Raw genomic sequence first — 26,533 nt, forward strand, 5'->3', positions numbered from 1 at the left:
CGGGTTAAGCATGTTTCAAACAGGTTAAATAGATTTTAAATAGGTTAAACGGGTCTCGACCCAATTATTAAATAGGTCAAATGAGTTAAACGTGTCAAATGTTTAAACTAAAACCAACCCATTTAATAAATAGAATTAGACGGGTTGACCCATTTACGACCCAAATCCATATATGTCAAATCCAAACTTACTTAAAATGGGTCGTTCGTGAGTCAGATTGATGGATCGAATCATAAATTGTCATCCTTAATTAGAATACTTTACAAGTCTGAAGCATATCTAGGCTTGGATTTTGACTCTTCCGAGAGCAGTGCTATGGAAAGGAATTAACGTCAGCCTCCATAGCTTAATAGAACTAGAGCAATAGAATGACACTGAAGGGAGGCTTGCTCCGATACGTCAACAGAGTATATCTAATGCTGATGTCTGTCCGGCACCATAATGCAAAGGCACATCGTGCAAGATGACTGCATAATTTGGTCATACATAGCGATCATAGATATATATCTACTAGTGTGTATCTTCAAATTGCTCTAGTATAACAATTTACCTAGCAAGTCATCACCATCGTTTTAAATAATAACATTATGACAATTGATGGAAGGCAAAATGGATCGTCCTACTCCAACGCGGAGCCACCCAATTCCGACCGAGCAGATCTCAGAGCCGAGTAGGTCAGACCTCGATTCTGCTAAAAGCCAGGCCGACCTCGGACCCCGCTGAAGGCCGAGCCGATCTCAATCCTGTCAACCTTGATCCCATCGAAGATCCTGCGGATCCTCAGAACAAATCTCAAAAGTTATTTTCCAAATCCTCCGCCCGCGGGATTGATCTCCGTGATTCACGCCACCTCCGAATAATGGCCAGCTAATTGCAACTCGGCCCGAGACTTTAGGTAACGGTCGAGACCCTCACCCTATAGAAAAGAGATAGGTAAAGACCTTCGGCAAGTCATTAGAAGCAATACAAAGTAATTCAAAACACCCAGAAACCTCTCCAAAAAACTCTGCTAACTTAACCATCGGAGGGCCCTCGCCGGAATCTCTGGCCAAGGTTTTGTGCAGGTACACCGGTGCACAGGAGCTGACTCTCTTTCTTCCCTTTCTCCATCCCAGCCAGCGTCTTCTTGGTCTCCTCCGGCGTGGTCACCCTCAGGCCAAATTTCAACCACAACAACAACTATAATATCCATTGTAACATACTTTCTTTTCAATAAAACAATATTTATTTCAAATTTTAAATCTTTCTCTGAAAATTTCCTCCAAAGTGATTGTACAGTCTAAAAAATATATTATTTTATCTAAAAAAACCAGGAGACTGTTACACCATTATAGCAACCTTTATTTCAGTGATTGTTTTAACAATAAGAGTTATAAAGATTACTATTGAGATAAATGACAGACATATATATTATAACCATTATGATAGAAAACAATGGTTTCAGTACTGGCCATTACGACATGATAATGAATTACTTCAAACCATGGTCATCAAATCTGACCTTAGGCACTTGACAAACAAGCAATTCTTAGAAAGAAATCATAGTTTTGCTTCTGCCTACTTTTTTACATTGTAAATATTTTGCATATTATTTTAATGGGGTAAAAGTGGAATATATAAACTAACTGGTTACTGAAAGGGCGTACTTTCTCATGGCCCCGTCCCACCATGCAAATTAAGAGAAGTTGCATCTCTCCCCAACCCTTGCCCTAGTCATGCCACCCCAATAGTGAGATAGACTTCCAAAGTTTCCTCAAAACTTTTTTTACTTACCATGTTTACTTGGTCAACTTACGCGGCTACCATCATGGATTAATTTATAGGATTTGCCCTCATTTACCATGTTTACTTGGTCAACTGAGGCAGTATTCTTCATTGATTGATTTATGAAATTTATCTAGCTTGACTTGTATTTTCTTTGATTTTGTCTGCATGCTGAATTTGTATATATATGATGTATACATACCTATTCTCTATACTCAAAAAAAATTAGGCCATTTTAATCAACATTTCATCATGGTATAAAAGCGATAGCAGTCCTTAGGTCTGCATATTTCTCTGCAACGGTTTTTTGCTTTTATTTTCTTACCTTCAAAAACATATTTATTCTTTGGTCTACTATATGGCCTCATCCATATGAAACAATAATATCTCTGCCTCTTCTCCATACTATCTACATCCATCCGATAATCCAGGTGCAATTTTAATGCCATATTTTCTTGATGGTGATAATTATTCTACTTGGAAAAGAGCCATAAGGAATGCACTCATTGCCAAAAACAAAAAATGCTTTGTTGATGGATCCTTGTCAATGCCATCAGCCCCTCTCTTAGATGTCCAAGCCTAGAAAAAATATAATTCCATGGTTGTTTCATGGATTTTCAACTCTTTGTCAAAATACTTCCACAATAGTGTTGCCTATGCTGACACGGTTCAAGAAATGTGGAAGGATCTTGAACAATGATTTTCTCAAGGAAATAAGATCCGAATTTATCAACTACGTTGTAACATTGCCTTGTATGAACAAAGACAACAATCTATCATAGGATACTTCACCACTCTTAAAGGTTATTGGGATGAGTTAGGAATCCATACGGCAAGTGTGGAACATCAAGGGAGCTTGTCACCATGATGGAGTGCAAAACGTTCATCAATGTTTGATAGGATTGAAAGATAATTTTGCCACCATTAGCACATAAATATTAGCAATGGATCATTTTTCCTAGTGTTAACAAAGCCTATTCCTTGGTTTGTCAAGAAGAAAAACAGCAAACATTGGCTTCTTTTAACATATGTCATGTTGAAGTGGTGGCACTCAGGAGGCCAATCCAATGGTAGAAAAATATAAGCAAAGACAAAAGAAAGCTTCCTTGTATTCATTATAGGCTGTTCAAACACACTAAAGAAATTTGCTCCAAATTTATTAGCTACCCTTCAAACTAGGTACTACGAAACCGTAATTCAAACAAAGCTAGGGAGAACACCAAGCATCAAGAAAATGTGCATGCTACTTAGGTGTCTCACCCTTATCCTGCTGCTATCACTAATGATGTTTTCTACATTGCTAGTAAGAATGTCGAAGCCTCTCCTATGCCTAGGTTAACTACCAGCTAGTACAAACAACCCATAAATCTTCTTAACCAAGAGAAACAATCACCTCAAGCACACCATATTGGTAAGCGCTATTGCAACCATACTCTTCTTGAATCTGATGATTGGGTAATAGATAGTGGGGCTTCAGACCATATGATATCTAATCTTTCTGATATAATTATAAATGTTAAGAAGTGCGTAGACACTAAGCGTGCTAAACTACTTGGTGGTACTTATGTCCCAACCGCTCACACTAGCATGGTATCCTTACCATCCATATACCTTTTTGTGATGTTTTGTGAATTCCAAATTTTTACTTCAACTTATTATCAATAAGCAAACTAACCAATGCATTGATTTGTGTTGTTTTAGTTTTCTTGAGCATATGTATAATTCAGGACCTCACTGCGAAGAAGCTGATTGGGTGGGAGAGATGCGTAATGGTGTATATCACTGATGGAGGACCGCCTTATAAGAGATTTAGGCACACTTATGTAAGATGCAAATATAGAAATTAGAAATTTACATTTTATTTAAGATAATTTTATTTTATTTGGGAATTAGAGAATTTTATTTTTTATGTAGACTCTAGGGCTATAATTTTATAAGGACTACAGTATTCTATTTTTATGTACATTTTTAGTAGGGTTTTAGATTTATATAAATCTATTGCTATGTAATTGGCAACATAAGTTTGTATTATTGGCATTTAATTTAAGATAAGAGAATATAGAGTTGCCTTTTTTTTTTTTTTACGTCCTTCCCCTTTTCTTTTTTTTTCCTCCTCCTTCTATCCTACATCAATTTGGTATCCGAGCAAACCTTGATCCACCCCCCATTACCGTAGCACTGTCACTGCTCCATCAGCACCACTCTGAAATTCATGGTCGTCCACACCATCACCAAAAAAGGATGGAGAAAAAGAAATCCCTGTTATATTGCAATACTGTGAGGAAAAAAGAAAGGAGAAAATAGAGAAAAAAAAAGGGGACGATTCCCCTCTTCACGACCACCCCTGCCAATCTCCATCCAAACCACCAGCGGTCGCCACCCTTCTGTTGGAGCCCTCTCGCTCTCGCCCACGTTGCCATCCTGCTCCACGAGCTCGCTACCCTGGCAAACGGGAACATCTGCAAGGAGGCTGCCTGCTATGAGCTTGATGAGATCCTATACCGGAGCCGCTCCCTATTACAATCGATGGCTAGATTTATGCCTCCAATTCCTTTGTCTCCCTTTTCTCCTACAACGACAGCTTCCTCTCCCCTTCCGTAGCTATCTTGAGTCCCGACTACCCCTCTGCAATCATCGGCCACCTCGTCGCCCTTGTCCTTTACTCTCACTGATGATTCTTCACCTCATCGACCTCCGTCACCAATCTTCTACAATAGTGTGTTGGACTCTCCAGACCATCACAGCTCGTTTTGACCAGCCTCCCCTGCTTCACCTCTGCCGACTCCTCTATTTCACCACCCAGGCCGAGGCCTTCTCCTCTTTGGTGGCATCTTCATCTTCGGGCATCATTATCCTTCGGACGCCTTCTCTCAGGGTGTCCTCTCCTGCTGCCCTCATGCTCAGGGTGTCATCCTTCAGGTTCAAACTAGATCTGGGTCTAATTTAGATCCGACCCAGACCTGGTAGAAAGACCCATGGATCTAGGTTCAAACCAACAAATCTGATCTATTGATTTGATCTAACCTTTGGATTTGGATCTAATCCTAAACTGACTTGTTGACCTATTTAGCTTAGTTCGGTCCACTCAACAGTGCCACATCATTTGGCTGTGTCAGCTTTTTGTGCTACATCATTGCCAAGTACTTGTTGACGTTTCCATTGCATCAACACCACATCAATAGTCCTTGCTAAATGTTTGCCAAAATATTTTCTTGAACATAGATGCTTAGAACCACTGAGGTGGTAGCCTAGTGGGAGCGTGGCCTTACTTCCAACTAAGTGGTTCCAAGTTCGAAACGCACGGGCATCGATTAAATTGTGGAGACCGGATGCTCCCTGCTCGGATATGGAATTTGGAAAGGCGTATGTTGGTAGCCTTGGTGGTGCCAGGTGTGACGTACTCACACATGGTATTCGTGCCGGAGCCCAGAGGGGTAATCGAGCCAGGCCCACGGGTGGGGAGGGTATGAGTAAAATCGGTCGGAGTGCCCAACATATGGTCATTTCTACCTGCATCGAACATTCTCCTGGCGGGATGGGGGCCCAGTGGGAGCTGCTACATGGGGGTGGGCTTGTCCCTTCCTCCCCTTCCCATTTCTTTAAAAAAAAAAATATAGATGCCTAGATAAAAACAGACCTACAAAAGTATGTCAAGCATTGAACTTCTCCGGTGTTACTCTCTTAGGAGAGAGTATGCTCGCCTAGGAGAGAGAAGAGAAGAGGGATGGATTACTTGCTCGACATGTTAATGTGGAGATGGTATGGGCTTATTTGGAGCCAATCTTGGGTATGGAAGGGAGATAGGAGGAGAGGAAGGTTGGGATCAAGAGGGGTGGGGTTGAGGAGGTGAATGGATTTTTAGGCTCTAACAAAGGCTCTATTTGGTTCCTATTTGCTGATCTTACCATGCTTTTAGATCAAAAAAAAAAAAGAGGGCGACCTATTACTTAGCAAAGGGCTATCTATATGACGCATTAGGGACAACAATCTAAAGAGTTCTTATTCTTCATTAGAAGCTTACATTTTGATTTTCTCTTCCTGAGGGTTTAGTTACTGTTTTTGTACTAGTTAAAGGCACGACAATGCTAATGTGCTTCATCATAACATTTTAACCATGATTTCTATTATTTTTCTTAAGTATGTTGTGAGTCACATGTTTAGAATTAGTTGACTCTTCATCAATGTTGGGTCCTTTATGTCAAATCTCTCTTTTTCTACTTAGCTCATTGCCTCTCGATATACCATCAACAAGTACATTGGCACTAGCTAGGCCCCTTGGTCCATGTCAAATTTGGCTTTGCCACCAGTCTCCCCCAACAACACCACCACCACTTAATTGAGCCAATACTAATCATAGCTAGAGCTAATTCGATTTTATATGACAAAGGTTGAGTTCAACCTTAACAGCTTGAGCCAAGCTCAAGGCGACCTACTAGAATACTAGGTCGAGCTTAAGTAGACCTTCTCATTTATGCATGGCTCATTTACTCTCCAATATCAAGAGGGTTGTAAGCACCTTCAATTTATTTCATAGTTTCCTGGGGGGTAATGTGCAACAACTGAAAGCTTAATCGAGCTTGAGTATAACCAAGTTTAGTTTGAAATTAATTTTGAGTTTGAAATGTCAAATCAAACTTTACTTATTTATCATTATTTTGAGGTCAATTCAAATTTAATTTTAGATTGAAACAAATCCAATTGTTCTGTTTGAAGATTTTAAATTGAGCTTGAATCAATTCAAGCTAGAATCATTCTGGGTTCGAACTTGAATTATAACTTGCTTTCAAGCTAGTATTAATATCTAATTTATTCCAAAAATAAATAAAATATATCAATAAATTTTAAAAATATATCCAAGTCTTATCAAGCCAAGCCTGATGAATGTTGGTCAGTTTTTATCAAGGGTTGAAATTAATTTCGAACTTTCGTTGATTAAAGCTTTTCTGGAGCTGAACTTGAGTTTGAGAGCCCTAAGACGCCATACCAAGCTTTCCCCCTCCCCCCAAACCAACCCTTCTCCTTTTCTTGTCACGTTTCAATGGCGACGCCCAGGGCTTATTAGTGCTCAGCCCTCTCCAAGCCAACGCCGTCGTCCTCTGGCCCGAGCGGTTCACGTCGGCCTCCTCTTTCTTGCTTCGTTTTAGACGATCGCCACCATCTCCCACAGCCCTAGCGAGAGCCAACCGAATCGGTTTCCTCGGTTTAAACATCAATGGCAGATTTCCAGACTTCTACTCATCGCGCGAAATGGATTTCTACCCCGCAGGAACTGGTAATGCCACTGTACCACATCACTTGTTGTTTCTCTCTCTGTTTGTGAGTATTTTTTATAAATTAATTCCTCCCTGACGATCATTCCCTGCGGTAAAATTCAAAATACTCAAAAAAAGTTTTGATCTTTTCGATCGGATTAGCTTCTCTCTTTTGAAATTTTACAGAAAAATTGGTCCTTTGAGTGGATTCCTATACCAAAAGTTGATCATATCGCGATTGAGCTGGTGATTATTTGATGGGTTTTAGTTGTCTTGCAGATGGGGAAGACGGGATGAGAATATTCCCAAATTTCGTTTTCATCCTAAATTTTTTTTTCTGATTTTTGGATTCTTTTGCTTTATAAAGTAACTGTAATTTCTGTTGCAGTTGGAGAAGCATCAGGCTGCAAATCAAAGAGCTATAAAAATGCTTGAACAGGTGCATTTTGATCCTGCTCTTGCCATTCTTGATTTTTCTTTCTGGCATGGCCTTTTGATTTAATGTTTAAAATATAATGCTTTTGCTTAATAAGAGAGCCATAGCTGGATTCTCTTCCTGGTTGGATGTCACTGTTTGTTCCAATTAGAAGCACAACCATGATTATCTACTTCATCATAACATCTTAATCATGAATTTGTTTTTTTCTTAACCTTATTGATCTAAATTGCCTAATCCTTTCTGAAGTATGGGATCACACGTTTGGAAGTTGATGTTGATGGGTCACTGTCATACCCAGAACCTGTACTTGACCAAAAGGATAATGGTAATTACTCTTTCTTCTAGTTGTGCTTACTGAATATCTGTCCATTGCATATGAAACTCTATCCAATTTCTCAAATTCTCATGATCAATGTCTAACTATAGCATTTTCTGTCATCTAAATCCCATTATCTGTTATCCTTCTTTAACTCTACTTATATTGAGTCTATTGAAATTCCTTTGTTGTGTTACCACAGCTGAGCGATCTGTTCCTAAGCCTCTTAATTGTGATGAGGAGCAGCTTATGCAGGTATTTTATGAACAAAAGATTCAAGAAGTCTGTGCAGCATTTAAATTTCCTCATAAAATTCAGGTAGCTAGCCTTCTTTTCTAATTTCTATAGGTAAGGTCTCATATTTGGCTTCACCAATGAAGCTTCTTGACTATTCTGTTGATATTGTGCAGGCAACAGCAATAATATACTTCAAAAGGTTTTATTTGCAGTGGTCGGTGATGGAGCATCACCCGAAACACATAATGTAAGGCATGGCACTTACTACACAAGCTGGTTTTTATCCTAAAACATGTATCTGGTTGTAGCCTTTGTCTAAATAATCCATATGGAAACATGTTCTTGACATGGAGACTTGTTTGAAAGGAAATGAAAACATGAAACATGAAGACGAAGGACTTCACATACCGAGGATGCTTGAATTGCTAATGCTTGATATTCAGTCCTCTAGGTGGAGTTTCTGTTTCAGCAATTTTGTTAATTTTGGCAATTTTGCTCAAAGTTTCAAAGTTTTGGTAGAAAAGACAGGAAAAAGTCCAAAAAACAGAAAAATCTAGTAAAGACTAATAAAAATTCATCCATATCATTTTAATGTGTTTTGAGTTACGATGCAGGATTATAATTTGTGTATTTTAGGCCAAGCCGTTTCACATTTCCCTCAAATTTATATAATTTTTCTGCACTTTTATCTAACTTCTAAAATTTTTATACACTTTTCATTATTTGTATTTTTATAATTATCAATATTTTCTCTAATTTTTGCATTGGATTAAACTTTCTTCCGAGCATATTTTCTTCTATTCCATTTTAATAACTCATTTAAGCACAAATAAGAAGTTGAATACATTTCATTATATTCCATATATTAACAGTCCATTTGAGCAAAAATACATCATTTTATTTCAATATATATTTTTTAAAAGATATTACGTTATTCTAAAAGAAGAAAAAAAACTGATCTAAGTTATAAAAAAAAATAGGAATTATAAGATCAGCTAATTCTTTGTGAATAAAAAAGAGTAAAGACACATCAAGATTGCATCTAGTCAACTATAATGACGAAGCTTAGCCAAAAATCACATAAATGAGATCATTAGAATCTTAGATAAATGTGCCATTGAATAATATTAACAAGTTTTAGAAAGCATTAGAGAACATTGAACGTAATACTTGTTAAAAAGAAAAGATTAAAAACCATCAGTTTCGAGTAGTTCTGGTCGGAACCGGTCAAAACTGAAAATCTGTACCTTCTGCCATACATGTGGAAATTTTTCCTGGCCACACATGATAAGTATGTGACTTACTATCTTCAGTTGTGCCTCAAGTGCCTTCTTGACCTAGCCTCCCTATCTTTCCACTATGTACTAATCTGCAGGTTAGTATGATGAGTTATTTTCCTGTGACTACAGGCTAACTTGCATATATGCCTCCTGCAAAGTAGAAGAAAATCATGTATCTGCTGAGGAACTTGGTAAGGGAATTCAACAAGACCATCAGATGATTCTCAATAATGAGATGATTGTTTATCAGGTGCAGATATGATTCCTTCGCTTCATCATCCTTGTTTTGCATTTGTTATTATTATCTTTTGCTAATAGTTTCCTTTTTGTTTTAATACTCCAATCTCTTCAGAGTTTGGGGTTTGATCTAATTGTTTATGCTCCATATCGATCCGTTGAAGGCTTTGTCGAGGACATGGAGGTAATCTAAACCTGACTATATTTATAGATTTTTGTAAGACATCACATTATATTCTGGTCAGAAGTTGATATGAATATGACATTTCATTTTGCTATGGTGAATACTTATGGCGATTCTTTGTTTTTGTTGTTAAGGAGTTCTGCCAAGTAAGGAATGAAGAGCAAGAAAAATTCCAGGTTCTTGTTGCTTTTTTCCCCTAATAATCATCTTTTCTGCTTAGTTATAGATAAATATTCTGTTACTCAAACGTCTAGACTGATCATATCAGCCATTTTGCACATGGATAATAGATCTTTCCAACTGATTGACCATTTCCATCATCAATTCCAATATTCCCAATGTAAACATGGTGGTGTTTGCATAAATACGCACATTTTTTCTAACACTGAACTTGATTTCCACCTCCAACATTCTAAAACTCAGAATTCCGAAAAGTAATGTTTCTAAACTGAATGAATCTATTCTTACTTCCATCAAAATTCTTGACCCTATTAACCTCGTTACCCTCATTTGTCAATTTGTAATGATGGTGCGACACATTGTGCCATTCTCATACTCCATTGTTCTTTCTTTTTTGTACTTTTTTGCTGCCCAGTTACTTAATGTAGATCAAGGCTACTGAGCTCCATCGTGAAGATATAAAGAAGGTGGTGGAACAGAAATTAAAACAAGCAACAAATCTTGAAGAAGAAATTTGACTTTGTGTTCAAGTCTGTGCTGTTAACTCAGGCACTTAATGGAAGATTATGGAAGGATACAGGGAATGCGTTTGGGCTTTATTGAATGAAAGGTGGTAGAGGACCCAGAGAGGGTTAATTTGCTAGATTAATAAGAAAAGAAAAAAACTAAATGGTTATTGTCAAATTATTAAAGCAATATTCCACAGGCCTGTGTGTAGCGTCTGCACTGTCCAAGGCCATACGTTAACGTAACTTTCAATGCATATACAAATATTGCTAATTTCTTTCTAATTTTTCTTTTATTTCACTTAATTGCCTTCATAGGATTTGCGGGGAACTGCTAAGTTAGAGGTAGACAAGATAATGCTGACTGATGCACCTCTTCTCTATGCTCCTGGGCAGGTATTCATTCTATTCCAGATTCATTCTTGATAAATTCATTTTTACATTTCAAAAGATGGCAGCTTTATTTATTTGTATTAAAATCTGTGTTTTAGTCCAGAACAAATTTGAAATGGACTGAGGTACCAGAGCGATAAGTATATGACAGATAAATTGACAATTTGTGAAACACCTCAGACATTTTATATATGAATTTGATGGCATTGATTTCTTGATTCTTTGTCTGTCATTCTACTGCTTGAGATTTCTGAAAATTAGATAAGAATTATAAAATTATATGACCTCATTTGTATCAAATAATTGTCAACTATAGCTGTTTGAAATAATGATATAAATGACAACATGTCTAGCTAAAGTTGCAGCAGTTGATCGATAGGAAATCTGATAAAGTGCATCAGCATGTTCAGAACTCATTTATTGTCTTCCTAAGTAAAATAATTTAATCCATCAAAATCATTAGAATAACTTCTTAGTGGAATAATGATTTTTTTTTTCTGCCAAAATTTGCCAAATGGGTTAAGTTCTCAATTGCTTCCTTTTTAATTTATAAAATGATAATTAAGTCAGAAACAAATGCCCATGAATGTTCATTAAGTGTTTTTAAATATAAATTTTTCTGAGCAACAAAAATATGTTAAGATATTTAAGATATAATTGACTTTACTTCCATGATCATATTTTGTATCTTAATGCTATGTGTCATTTGTTTAATTTGTGCAGTTAGCTTTGGCTGCTTTGCGCAGGTCAAATGAGGTACACAGAGTTCTCGATTTTGAAAGGTTTTAACCTTTTCCTGGCAAATCTCTTGCAAAAAATATTTGTCATTTGTCATTTTCATACAGCAAAACATGCTTTTGCCTTATCTCTGACTTATTAACCCCATCTTATATGACTTGTATAAACAACTGCAGATACTTGGAAAGCATATTTTCTAGGCAACGTTCTAGCCACTCTATATCACAGCTTATTGAATCGATGAAGACCATTGATTTTATGGTAATTTTTATTGGATTTAGAAGTTGATCTTGTTGTCTGAGTTGCTGCAGTTTTGTGATTTATTAGCTCAACTTGACTGCTGTCTTTTGTCAATGGTACTTTGCTTTCATGAATGTTTGTACTATTAGGCATGACGTTTAACTGATTTTACAGAAATTTGTTTTCCTTTCTTTTTAAACATGAGGAGATGAAATGTTCCACTTTGACAGAAGAGAGCTAGGATGAGCACTACAACATCATAATATGATACATGAATTAACTGATTTCAATTTTTTTATATTTTATACTTACAGGGAGCAAGATTATTATTGTTATTTTTTGATGGGGGAAAAAACAAAGGGGTGGATGCAAAACAGATCAACTATAAGTTTTGCTGCCTAGTTTTCTTGAGAACCTAAATGTGGGCAAATGTTACACTAGACATTGAAATCCAGAGATACTCCCATGATAAAAAATAGATATAGGGGTTGTCCTGTCGAATAGATGCGGCAGATTTGGTTCTTACATGGCAAGTCTTCTGGCAATTGGCTTGTCGCAGAGAATTCAATTCGTTTGATTTGTTTTGACAAGTATGGCAAACTAAGCATAATTAAAATATTTTGATCGAATAGTTGGGGCTAAGGCGTACATCTAAAACAATACATCCAATGTATTAATATAAATGTGCAAGTGATACAAATATAAGCACATGATCTAAAAGATGGTAAAGGAATAAGTTAGTAGAACGGAAAAGTCAAAATTGATGAATATGATCATATTCAACATGTGAGGGGTCTTAAAAGAGTTGATGCAAGTAGTGTATAATCAAATAAGATTGAAATAATACATGAAACTTATATTAGCTTGCAAAACAGAATGTGCAGTATCAACAACCTATGCCATCAATCTCTATATCTGGGAGATGATGAAGAAAATGAAGTTAGTTTATTGTGTTGACTTTAAGATCGTTATATGGTTGACCAGATTAGTTATATTCTTTGTGGTTGCCATCTTGATGCATCCCTTCTCATGGCTAACTATTACAATGCATTTGTAAGAACAAGGAACACCATTTTCAACCATGGCAATGAAAGAAAAAAGATTATTGGGCTTGGCGGCTTTGGACAGACTCCTTAATAAGTTGTGGATATACTTGTAGAATGACACAATATATACATTTGATGAGTTTTGAAGCTTGGTAAGAAGATATTTGTAGTATATGTGTCTAATAATATTAAGGTGAGAGTTTAGAGGGAAAGAGATACGCTACCTAGACACTTCATTTTTGAGCCGTTGGAAAGTGTTGTGGCCACAATATATACATTTGATGAGTTTTGAAGCTTGGTAAGAAGATATTTGTAGTATGTCTAATAATATTAAGGTGAGAGTTTAGAGGGAAAGAGATACGCTACCTAGACACTCTACCTAGACACTTCATTTTTGAGCCGTTGGAAAGTGTTGACACTTTTGGACACTTGAATATGGGCAGACCACAGGAGACAACAAGACAATGCTGGACACTCCACTTTGAAGTGTCTTGCTGACATCAGCAAAGGTGTCCGACACTTGACTTTTTTTCTGAATGTCATGCAGGGGACTCTTAGTTTTAAGTGTTTGACACTTTCAGCAAAGTGTCTTTATATTTTTTAAAAAATACTACATTATATGGACATTTTAAGCAATGTATCATTATATTCCAATGTAAAATTATAATTGTTAGATGAACACTTGAAGCAAAATGTTGTTATATTTTAAATATAAATGTATCACAATTAGTTATCATTTTGATTATCTCCAAATATCTTTAAAACCTATAAAGTAAATTAAACGTGACTATTCCATTAATTTATTTTTAAATATAATTCTATGTTGCCATTTGGCATGATTTTCATTTTTTATTTATATTTAAAAATAAAAATAGAAATTATGCTTTTATTTTTTTTAATTTTTAAAATACAAACATGTTTGTTATAGTTAATTATTTTAAAAAATATAAACATGGCAATGGCGGCGAACTGTAGTAGCAGTAGGGAGGTGATGATAGTTGTGGTGTGGTGTTGGTGGGGAGTGGTGGTTGTATGGCGTATGTGACAGTGAAGCTTGTGGTGGTGTTGGTGTGGGGTGGCAGCTGTAGTGTGGCAGAGGTGGCAGTAGTGTGGCAGAGGTGGCAGTAGTGTGGCGAAGGCAGCTGTAATAGTGGTAGTGATGACAAGGGGTGGGGGTAGCAATGGTGGTGATGGTAGCGATGGCGGAGGTGACTTCAGCAATGACAATGGTGAAGGCTATGGTAATGTTGGTGGCGGTGGCGTCGACGGTGGTAGCAAAAAGTATGAGTTTTTGATTTTTAAAAATATTGACAATATGGGAGATTTTCATTTTTCTAGAAATAAGAAAAATAGCTTTTGAGAATTAAAAAATAGAAGCAATAGAACCAAATATGTTTTTGTCTTGGTTTTCATGTTTTTGTTTTTAAAATTAGAAAACAAGAAATAAAATTGATGCCCCAAGGCCCAAATTTGGAGATTTTTAAGTGAAGTCGGCAACGGATTTGCCGACTTCACTTTAAACCCCCAAATTAAAAACCTGCAGCCTCGGCCTCCGCCGCGCCCCCGCGGGTTCTCCCGCCCCCCATCGGGCTCCGCCGCCCCCAGCCTCCGCCATCCCTCTGCAGCTCTCCGATGGCGGCCACAGGTCTCCTCCTTCCCTCTCTTCCTCGTGCTCTCTCTCGTTCTCTTTTTCTTCTTTGGCTCTGGCGGGGAAGAGCTAGCCGGTTCGTATCGTTCGGTTCCGGTACGAACCGGAACCGTACCGGTCCAGTTGGCGACTGGTACGCCTACCGGATCCGGTACGACGGATCTTGGTCAAAAGCCATGAGACCAAGGTCGGCGGAACCAGTACCAGACATCATACCGGTTGCCCGGTGGGACGAGTCGGTGTGGGCCTGTATTGTGCCGTGCTAGGACCATACCGACATAGTAGAAGAGGCGAGGGAGAGGAAAAACAAGAGAAAAAGAAAGAGAGAAGGGGGAGGTCGAGGGAGGTCGGCGGAGAGCCAGCAGAGGGTCGGAGAGCCGCCGCATAGAGGAGGCAGAGGCCGGAGAGTCGTCGAGAAGCCGTGGAAGAAAGGCTCCCTCCAGGCCCATATTTCGAACCAATTGCTGACTTCATTTAATTTTTAAGGGAGCCCCTCTTCCATGGCTCCCTCCGCACGGCGGCTCCTACGGCTCAGGACGCTCCGAATCGGACAGTTTGGGACGGTTGTATGAGACATTTATAGGTATGATCCTCTAACTTTACAATACATTAGACACATATTTATAGGATATGATCCCCTAACCCTAATTTGGGTATTAAATTGATACAAAATTATACTCGAAATATGACTCAACAATAAGAAAACATGCTAGAGTTATTCTACCATAGACATGAAACTTAGCTAAAATTTAGTACCGTCCCTGATGGAAAATTCATAAAAAAATTTGGCAAATCCACTGGCTCTTGCTATGCTTGGCATAGTCTAGCTAGTCATAGTACCTATTGGCTGCACCCTATGCTGCATGACACACGCACATGGCATATTCCTAAATCTAGACTTTTGGAGATTGTCGTGTCCAACACTTAGGGGCGCTTACACACCGGCACTTGTTGCAAATATCTAGGTAACATTAGGAAGGACGCTTCGATTGATTTTGGGATCCCTAGGATCTTTTAGTTGAAGAAAGATTGTTGTTTGTAGTAGAGCTTTTGGAAGTAGAGCTTTTGCTAGTAGGAGTTTTAACAAAAAGCTATTTGCTATATAATAACTATATTTCTAAAGTGCTTTGGTATTTTAACCTTTGTTTGGAAACCAAACTGAAACAAAATGACAATAAAGGATCTTGCATAATTTTGTATAGTGCAATATAATGTAATATTATATATTATTATATATTAATATATTATTATAGTATAATATTATAATGCAATATAATATTGTATAGTATAGTAAAATCATATAATATGATATGATATAATATAATATAGTATAGTAATGTATTATTATATATTAAAACATTATTGCATAGTATAACATAGTATAACATAGTGTTATAATGTAATATGATATTGTATAGTATAATAATATAATATAATATGATATAATAGAATATATAGTAATATATTATTATATTACTATAATTATGTAATATAATGTAATATAATATGATATGATACAATACAATATAATACATTATTATGGGTATTTTGGTCACTAGGGAATTTTCATTAAACCAAAAACAGCTTTCCAGACCTCAACCAAGTAGAGCTTTTGCGGAAAAGCCCAAAAAATGGAGCTTTTTCCAAAGAGATGTTTTTTAGCCTTTTGGAGAACGAGAAAGCTCTTCTGATTTTTTTTTATCAAACACCACCATATTGCCTGAAAGTGCTCTTCACTCTCCAAAAAGTACTTTCTAGCTCTCAAAAGCATTCCCAAACAAGGCCTTAATATGTCAGATTTTGCCTGTCCTTTATTATTTTTTTGGGTGGTTGAATTTTATTCCCCTATCATATACAAAATGCTTTGCCTGATTATGCAATGCTCATAGACGTACATTATGATATAACTAAACTTTCCGCTGGGGTTACAAGAGGAAGTTCTTTAACAAAAATTACTGCTATTGCAATCAAGAATTCTCTATATTTGAATTGTCTTGTTATTGTTAGGTTAAGCTATCTTTGTTGCGAATAATATTTTATTAATTTTTCTATCAACTGGTATAGTAGTTGGGAGAGCTCATTATAAAAGAAACAAGGACTCCTCACTTGAAGTTTTCTTATTGTAGTTTAAGTTACTTTCGGGAGAAACTATATGAAAACCAAATAGTGAAGGCTACTTAAACTCTAATTAAATTCCCTATTAGTAATATTACTTATCAGAAGAGAAACTTTTCTGTTCTAATTTTGTGATGTTGTATTCCAAAATTCTGTTGAAAGTTTACATTAACTTTTCTCAGACCTGGTATGACTATTTGGATGGTTTAATTATACTGGAAACGACTTCCTACATGAAGTTTTTGCTTCTGGAGACTGAATTATTTTCAAGGAAAGCTTCATTCTTATTCTTACCAAATACCAGAAAGTTCCTTGATCTCTACATCATTATTGCTTGAGGCGACTGGAGTACCCTCTAATTAAACAAATTTGTTTGAAATGATATCTCTCTTCCTTTCCAACCTCCCAAAAGAATATAACGTGGTTGCTCCTTATCAGCACACTTGCATTCATCTTGGACAACTCTTGTTGATACATATGGGCAAGTCAATATGAGTTAGACATTCCAACACTCTACAGACATATCAAATTCGTAGATCATGGATATCAAAAATTGGTGGAAATGAATTATTCCAAGTTTCCAACCATGAATCAAAACTGGTCCAACAGGTCCCACCATACTTAAGAATGGGATTTCATGGTTCTTATGTCGAGGATAGAGGCAATAAATGTCATGTTTCTTTTCAGCTTGGCCTATTTAGCTCTGATGATTATATTTAGATTAAACTAGTATTGGTATATAACGATAGACTTTTATTTTTCTTATAGCATTTAAAAGAAAATGGGCAGTTTGTTATGCTTGGTAGTCATTCTTGATAGAAATGCATTGAATAGCAAATGAACAATTTTGTATTTTTATCACTTATACTGATAAACACTTTTTATGGTCTATGAAGCATTAGCGATTGACTATTTTCAGTGCTCTGACATAGTTGTGAAATTAAAAGTGATTATTGTGAATTGTATATAAGATGAAGTGAATATTACCTTTTAATGTTTTCTAGTTTATGATTGTCCAACTATTTCTTCCATATCCTTGAATCTTCCAGGTTCGGGGGGGGGGGGGGGGGGGGGTGGAGAATGTTTGAATTGGATTTGTTCAGGCAAGTGGGCCATATTTAATTTCATCTGCACCAAAATATGTCATGATTGGACTGATAACAAATGGTGCTGCTGGTCAGGATCAGAAAATCTACTCTTTAAATGACAAAATCTTTCATGAAGATATGATTATTTTGGAGCCAACTTGGGAAGAAATTATTTATTGACCAACCTGCATTCTCTAGCTCTTCCTGCTAAGGAGCAATTCCAAACTAGGGGATGCAACAGGTTAGATCTGATGGTGATCATAATGCCATGTAAAGGACTCTCTTTTGTAGTGATCACAACACATGCTAGATGAAGGAAAACTAACCATAATTTTTCCAATTAAGAAGCCTGGTCATATAATGACTTAACTATGCAATTGAGGAAAATGAATTTGGGACACTAATAGTCTAAGGATATGATTAGGTATTTGGTATTTGTTGCAATTGTTGAGATGTATCTTTAGAATTCTATTTAGAATCTTGTTGGGTTCTCCATGAAATATATTTTAAGTCATGTGGCATTTTTAATTGTTATGTGAGTCTAAGACGAGATGAGGAGTTCTATATTGTGTGAACTTAGTCCTATTTTGAGCATTAATGTCTAAAGAAGTCTTAGTTCGATAATATGTTAGGTCAGGAAAGTATTAATTTTATTTGGATTGAGTTTAAGGTTGCGTTGAGGTCTTTGTGGCAAGTCATGAGTTGAATTCAGAATTCAATGAAATGCTTAGAAGTTTTCTTGATTAAACCTCTGTATGTTGAATGTAATAATGCATTTTTTACTCAAAAGATTTAGGCATCAATTCCAGTATTGGTGCCAGTCACTGGCACAGGACATGTTGTGCCATGCAGTATCAGCAGATGTGCCTTTCTATAAGCTCAAGCATTTTTTTTTAAAGAAATCCTTTCTAATTAACATATTCTGAAAATTGGATCCAGTTGACATCTACTTGTGCCATATACTGGTATTGGCCCAGCTCGGTATGTGCCAGTGGGTGCAGTCCGCCACCGCTGGCACTTGAAATCATGATTCTACTTCAAGGTGATTCTTGGCGAGAAAACCCTTCTAGGGTTGATTTTAAGTTGAATTTGAAGTATTTGTGGCAGATCATGAATTGAATTCAGAATTTAATGACATTCTTAGAGAATTTATCGACTTTTTCATGGTCAAGCCTCTGGCATATGGAAGTAATAACACATTCTACTTCAAGGTGATGACTCCTTGAGAAAGCCCCAGATGAAGATTCCTGGCATCACTGTCTTGACATCTCTAGTGATCATGCTTTTTAATCATTGGTTAGGTCATGTGTCTAGATCCCTTCTGAACTAAAAGTCAACAATGTCCGTACTTCGTGCAACCAGCAAATCTCGGTCTTACATTTATATGGCCTTAATGCTTGATGGGGAAAAAAAAATCAGGGATTGGCAGTGTATCGCAACTGGCTTTTGATTGGGGTCCTTAGTCAACTTCTATTTTAAAATCATTACCATTTCTTTTTTGTAGTAAGAATTTTTTTTTTCATTGTATTAGTGCCACATATCAGTCACACAAGTTCCCGAATTCACCATTATATAATCTTTGTGTGTTTATGTCTTGTAGACTTCCATTTCACAACACTATGTTGTGTGTCTTGTCCTGTCCTGTCACTTGTAGGTGATTATGTGATTCTTTTCAACCTTTCAGTATTCAGCAGCTGCACCTTTGGAATTCTGAACTGTTTTCTTGTTTTTTCATCTTTGTCCATCAAAGAAGCAACCAATGTTATCACTCTTTAAATTCTCAAATGTGATAGTAAGAGGCTATCTCTCTCACCCTTATAAGATGGTCTATCTTAAGCCATTCATAAATTTTTCATCAGTACAGCTTGGGAAGCTCAAAATCCCTTCCACAAAGGACATGAGACATATTGATCGGAAGCTGAAGAGTTGTTGGGATCCAAGCTCACAAGACGAGTACTTCCTGTTTTCTCTGCAAATTGATTATATTTTATTTCTTTTGCGTGGCTGCTTCTCCTTTCCTTCAGGGTGAATCTTATGTGGTTATATTACTGCAGAAGCAAGAAGCGTGAGAAGAAATCAAAGCACAAATCAAAAAGAACAGCAAGTGAAATGCAAGGAGCACCAGCAGAAGTGTATGTACTATTTTACCTGGGATGATTCCATATCTCATACTTTGCTGTTATTTATTTGTTTGTTTGTTTGTTCTCTCTGCTTATATTTTATAGAAGAAAATTTCAAGGGGCAAGCTGAAAAGGTCACATGGGATTGAAGAGGATGTGCACAAAAGTTTCTGCACCATGTATGATATTCTTTGTTAGTATTTGGCATCAGCATGTTTTATTCATGCAATTTTGAAAATCTATAGTCATTCCTGGTGTAATTGAAAAATCATCAGTCATCCTTGGCTTTGTTTGATATAGGCCAACTGGATGTCTCCAGTGCTACTTGGTTGCTAGTGCGAAGACTTCGACTACAAATTTGGATGAGGTCAATGACCGAGCTATTAATTATTGTCGCTTACGCTTGTGGATGAGTACAAACCTGGATTTGCTATTGATGTAACTAAGAAGCTCTTTATTGGTTGAGCCTTTTCTTCTTGTGCTGGGCATTTGAGTTGCAAGTTTGCATTGCACATCGAGGTTATTTGTCCTGTTTTCATGACCTGGTAGATGACTCTGATACTAGTTTCGCAGACGATTACCAATTACTACTATGACTGTATTAACAAAGAGAGCCCTTTTGACTGTTAACAATTGTTCTTTACTCTATATAAGGAAATGCACATTCCATGCCTGTGGTATACCTTTTTTTCTATAATTGTCCAGAAATGACACATGCAAGGCTCCTTTGTCATATTATCATTTAAATTTGAATGTCTGGAATAGGAGAGTAGGAAAAAAAAACACTAATGTGACATCTTTTTGCATGGATTTGGAGCTTGGGTTGTCTCACTCAAGTATACAGATAATTATACTCTTTTACTTGACCATACAATGTGAGGTTTACAAAGTTAAATTTGTGGCCTGTCATGTTGCATAAATGAAAGAAAATCTGACATGAAAAGGAGGGTATCATAGGCTGTTCTATGACATGGGACCAGTCGTCTGCTTTTTTGTATCTGGACCTTCTTTTTCTGGATCATAGAAGCCTCTTCCTATCAGATTGGCAATCCATTTAGCTCAGTGAAGTCCAGTAGAGGCTGGTGCATCACCCCGAAGTTTGATGAACATCAGATGGTAGATGGCAAGGATCTGGAGTTCTAAATTTTGAGCATTCAATTTTGACAATAACAATTAGCTCCAATAGAAGGATCCTATCTAATGATCTGATCAATGATCAGGAGAGGCCTTATGAAAGCAGAGCAGGAGCTCTTTTATGCTAGCAAAAATGAAAAAAAATAAATCCAACAGTCCAATAATCCCAATTTGTTGGATCAGAAACCACCGTCGGAATCAGCCTGCCATAGCTTTCTTATCAGAGCTTTGATCAATGATCGATAAAGGCCATTTGATGGATAAAAGTGGCTTTAATATCATATATCCAGAAATCCGATCAAGCCATTAATGGTGGATCTGGTACCCAATGCCATTAGATGACTGGCTAATCACTTTGCAGGCTGCATAAGTTTCAATCTTTAAGATCATCAAAAAGTAGAGAAATCCAATGGTCCAAGAAATCCCAGTTCCGGTATAAAATTGATTATTAGAATAAGCGACGCCGTCTTGGTACTAAACTCTATACCGATGCCACACTAACATTGTATCGGTGTGGTAGGATATAGGATGTTTTTGGCATACTGAGTGTTGGAACATCTTCCATACTGGATATTGATATCGAACAGGTATGGTATGATATGTTCTATGCCGTTCCGTTTGGGCCGTTCTGTTTGGACCATCATTAGAATAGCAGTTGACTGATTCAGTAACATCTGCCATTTTAAATATCCATAACTTGTTTAAATCCACTTGATCCATTAAATCTATCTGATGGACCAAAGGTTTGATATTTTATTCAAAATCTGATGAAACGAAGGTGTTAAATCCCCCTTTCAAAAGTATCCGACATGATTTGGAGTAGTTCAGAACCAAATCAAGTTAGATGCGTTCAAGTTCACGTGAAGCCAAATAGGTGGATTTCAACGAAGTTGAAGAAGAGTGCAGACATGCTCAAGCTAGAAAGAAAACAATCAAGGCCTAAATAAATGAATCCATGGGGACAGATGAAGAGAAATTTTAATTGAGATTTAATGGATCGGATCCAAGACAAAATGTGAAGGGACCAAGCCAAGGCGTCAGGGAAGGGTTTCAACCCGATCTTAGGTGTGCTTGAAGCAAATCAGCTAGGGCTAGCCAAGCACAATTTGAAATTCTCTACATTCAAACCTATCACCAAGTTCATCTCTCAAAGGCTCAAATCAAGCTCACAGGGCTACATATGGCTAATCATCAGGTTGAGCAATCAACAGCCCATCCAGCTCCAAGAGGTTACGTGAGGGCCATTACCAAGTTCATTGATCAAAAGCCCAAATGAAGCTCAATGGGGCTGTACATCGATCAAAAGCAGAATCAAGACCAGAAAGGCTACAGTAATATTCATGGTTAATTGATGGAAAAGAGAATAAATCTAGGATATTTATTGCAATAGAGGAGATGGGTTGGCAAATGGTCTACTGGAGAAATTAGCATTTGCAGTCTTGATTTATATAATAAGTGAATGATACACATACCTAACTACCCTAATTATTGTGACGAATTGTTACTTTGGCTGCTATGACATGCCCATGTAAGGTTTCAGAAACAAGCATAGGAGTTCTATTGGCATGCGGAAGAAGAGTATAAGTATTTTCAGAACAATGGGAGAATAAAATAAAGACTCATATATGTATATAAGTGCATCAAACCATCTCGTTGACCTCTAAACCAAATGATATCAGAAATTTATAATAATGACAAAAAACAATTAGCTGGCTGTCAAGATAAATTAAGTTTTTTAATACAATTTAAGCACCACAAACCAAGAACCTGCGAAAAAGAAGACTTTGCGGATGGCGTTGCATGATTGGTTTAGCTATATCGAATTATATCTTATGCTGAATTCATGAATGGTTTATGATTTCATGTGGTTTAGGATTCTTGAGTGCTATGATACGCAACGGGGTACAAGTAACCCTGCTAATTTTTAGCCGCATGAGCTGTCAAATATATTTTTATAGCCAAAAGTTACACCAAGTCTAAAGTGGCTTTGACGAGGTCCCTAAGACGAGTTCAAGGTTGACGACTTGGTCGAAACTTGAAGCAGAACCCACAAGACCTGCTAACTAAATTTAATTTAAGTCTAGCACCCTAGTCAAAGGGGAGAAGTTATGGCCTAGGATAGGTGCGGAGGCAATGCTACCTCCACCTGTGAGGATAATGGCAGGCAAGCCTAAGAAGAATAGAAGGAAGGATCCGCATGAGGAGTCCAAGAATGCTCACAAACTGTTCAGGCATGGAAGATAAATGACTTGTCAGTTACACTTCCAAAGGGGCCATAACAAGCAAGGATGCCCCAGCAGAAGTGATTCATCAACAGTTGATCAGTCTCTTTGTCCACCATCAAAGAAACTTAAAGGCAGGCCAAGTAAAAATCAGGTTATGACAATAATTTTGGTGCATCTCTAACATTCCATTTTATTTAGTGCATGTTTGACAATATTTGTTTTTCTTATGCTAGGTTATGTTCAGTGGAGCCACTACAAGAGGGCGAGAAAAGCTGATAATAAGGAGAAGAGCAGTGCAATTGGCAGGCTGCTGGAACTATTGAGCAGTAGCATGATAAAGACCACTGGAATTTGGAAAAAGCCAAAGCAGAAAAAGCTACCTGAGAGTTATAGGCTGTAACAACTCAGAACCTCATTCAAAATGACTAGCAGGAAAATATTATTTGGATTCCTTGATCCTATATAGATACCGAAGATCTATCCAGCAAATAACCGATGTGAGACTAAACACACGCCCACACAAGTCCTTACATAAGCTATATGTCTCACCAGATACTGGGGAGTGGTTTTTTATAGTACAATTTATATCATTATTGATCCGTGTGATAAAATTCAGCTGATATCAACATTGATTGTTTTCACAAGGACCAAGTAAGGCGAGGCATCTGAGTGGAGAAGGTGCAACCTAGGTTACTATGGGTTCACTAGGAGCTTATATTGATGCAAGAAGGAGAAAGCACATTAGTGGATCTAGTCGGTCAAGTCTTCTCAGTCAAAAACTCAGGGAAGCAGTGTTGGTGACGTTTAGAAAAATTGCTTTTAGCTGGAACGGTCTATATCTACTTTGGATGTTACTTGATGTGGATCTTAGGTTTACAACAATTGCTGTTAGTTGGAAGAGTGTTTTGTGTTAACTGGAACATTGTGTTAACTATTCAATGTTTAGTTGCTGTGGATGTAATTTCAATGTTTAGTTCAATGTTCAATGTTCAATGGTCAGACAATATCACTTATTCAATGTTAGTTCAATGTTCAGACAATGCAATTACAATGTTCATCCAATGCTAGTTCAATGTTTGATAAGTTCAATGTTTAGTTCAATGTGCAGTTGATTGTTTACTTAAATGGCATATATTTCATAGATGTCATAAGCAGCAGTTCAATATGCAGTTTCAGCATCAGTAGCACATGTTTGAGGTTCAACGTGCAGTTCACTGGCACATATTTCAGATTGCTTGTTGACACATGTTAGGTCATAACCAGCAAAGCGGAGGGTTCACAATGTGCAGTCAATGTTTTAATGCTTTAATGTTCAGTGTTTTATAAGTTTAATGCTAGCTCATGTTTCAATGTTTCATTGTAACCATGTATCAGTTCAATTTTCAGTTCAATGCTTCGGATCAATGTTCAATGTTTCAAGCTAACTAGAACTGTTTCAGAGCACTGGAAATCTTTCAAAGCTAACTTTTTGAAGCTCAGATTCTATGTTTCAGATTCTGAAACTGCGCTTACATTCCATGTTTCAAAGCTTGAAACTATGCTCAGTTTCTATGTTTCAGAGCTCAAAAAAATGGACCCACAGTTTCAATGTTTCATAGCTCTGAAACTGTGCATCTCTTCCATATTTGAGAGCTCTGAAATTGTGCTTAGATTCTACATTTCAGAGCTTTGAAACTGTGCTCAGATTCCAAGTTCCATAATTCTGAAACTATGCTATCAAACTAGATCAAAGGCTTCACTGCATCCCCAGTCACTATTTCAGTATGTTTCAGCATGTTGCAAGGGTTTCACATGTTACACTATATTAAGGGTCATGTTACATTGTGGCTACATTGCTTCAGCATGTAAAATAAGTTAATGTGGCTGCACCGGGGCTTAACACAAAGGGTTCTTGTTTTACTGTGGCTGCATTGTATCCCCTGTTTCACCATGTTTCAGAGCTTGCTTTTCCCTAGTCATGCTAACATTATATATAAACTTGAAGCATTACATTTAACAACATTGCTACATAATATTCATTATGGCACCGCTACATGTACCATTTCACATGTATCCATTTCACATGCTCTGATTATAGCACCGGCACTGCCATGTTTCAAAACTTACCTGCATGTGCCATGGATTCAATATATTGCAGAGCTTACTGTTTCATAATGCATTGAAATGATACAGAACTCTGTTAACAGCTAGAGTATTGAAACCTATTGTCCGAAAGTAGTAAAACAAGAGAGATCTATAGCCAAACTTCACAGACCAGCTATGTAAGAAATCTCTTCGGAGTTCCCAGTTCTCATGAGTCGTCTTCCAATATAGGTATCACCTATGAATCAACCTATTTATAATATTGATTGAGCACAACTTGGAAGATAATAAACTTAAATCACAGATGCAAATATCAAATATAAAGCATCACATTCAACATCATTGATGCATAACATTCATTACAAAGTGTATTTCCAAACTAATACTGATGTCGGGAAAATAAAAGGGAGGGAAGACAAATAACGAGCAGACAAAAACCACCCAAGAATTTGATAATAATGGTAAACCTAAATCCTCAAGGACAAGAACAATGGATAGATAAAAACTCACCACCCAAAGAAATCCATCTAAGGGATACAGAGTTTGATGGAAAAAAAAAACTCACCACCCAAAGGAATCCACCCTAGGGATACAGAGTTCTAGTGATCACCATTCACAAACAATCTCCCTGAAATACAGAGCAAGAATATGCTCACCACCTAAAGAAACGCCTAGAGATACAAAACACCCAAAAGAAGGAACTTGTCAAGCCAAAGGCTTAATCCTTAATTCACTCAAACTTGAAACTAAATTCTCTGAAAACATAACATAGTTCATGCCTTTATATAAGCATGTTTGGAATGTTTTTTAAGCAATTACAATCAATAATCTTAAACGTGAGGAGAAAGAAAAAACACCATAAGAAAAGGACCATAACCAAAAACATGAGGAAAAGCATCCTAAACTTGGGGAAAAAGAAAAAACACCATAAATAGGCGTTTCAATATTTGTCTTTGCTTAGGCATAAACCAAAAATAAATTGCCATAGAATTTTTTTTTTTTGGCTCCTCCGGTTGAAAAGGACTCTCCTTAAGTACCCATGTCAAAATCGCCATAGACAAAATTCCTTTTTGGCTCCCCCGTTTGAAAAGGACCCTCCTTAAGCACCCGTGTCAAACACACTGGCTTGTTCTCCCTATAACTATCACTTTCAAAATCATTATATACTCACAAATATGGTAGTTACTCAAAACATGATCACCGTTGATAGCAAAATCCAATATATATAGTTCCATCTCTGGTGAGACATAAGATAGTTTATTTTTCAAGTACTTTTGATAATATCAAATAAAATCTCAGAGCCACCTAC

The 26,533-nt window shown here is 37.0% G+C and overlaps 1 protein-coding gene across 7 annotated transcripts; it reads left to right on the forward strand.

Moving 5' to 3' along the window:
- Nucleotides 1–6,691: 6,691 nt before the first annotated feature.
- CYCH;1 (cyclin H;1) lies at nucleotides 6,692–20,456 on the forward strand. Of its 7 annotated transcripts, none has more exons than XM_008813768.5 (15): nucleotides 6,692–7,036; nucleotides 7,405–7,455; nucleotides 7,702–7,780; nucleotides 7,974–8,089; nucleotides 8,182–8,255; nucleotides 9,418–9,538; nucleotides 9,641–9,709; nucleotides 9,844–9,885; nucleotides 10,714–10,791; nucleotides 11,512–11,570; nucleotides 11,703–11,787; nucleotides 19,528–19,616; nucleotides 19,718–19,795; nucleotides 19,889–19,962; nucleotides 20,084–20,456. In XM_008813768.5, exons 1-14 carry the CDS (start codon nucleotides 6,977–6,979, stop codon nucleotides 19,911–19,913), a joined length of 1,026 nt encoding a protein of 341 aa, XP_008811990.1. In that variant the 5' UTR covers nucleotides 6,692–6,976; the 3' UTR covers nucleotides 19,914–19,962; nucleotides 20,084–20,456. The 7 variants fall into 7 exon arrangements, 4 of the variants coding, with proteins under 4 accessions (XP_008811990.1, XP_008811991.1, XP_088574002.1 ...); XM_008813769.5 differs by having other exon boundaries at nucleotides 7,974–8,026; XM_088717876.2 differs by lacking the exon at nucleotides 7,405–7,455 and having other exon boundaries at nucleotides 6,728–7,036.
- The last annotated feature ends 6,077 nt before the right edge of the window (nucleotides 20,457–26,533 follow it).

The sequence above is a fragment of the Phoenix dactylifera genome, chromosome 3 (genome assembly GCF_051530095.1).
Source record: "Phoenix dactylifera cultivar Ajwa chromosome 3, Ajwa_hap1_PhDact_Kaust_v1.1, whole genome shotgun sequence".
Taxonomy (NCBI): Eukaryota; Viridiplantae; Streptophyta; class Magnoliopsida; order Arecales; family Arecaceae; genus Phoenix; species Phoenix dactylifera.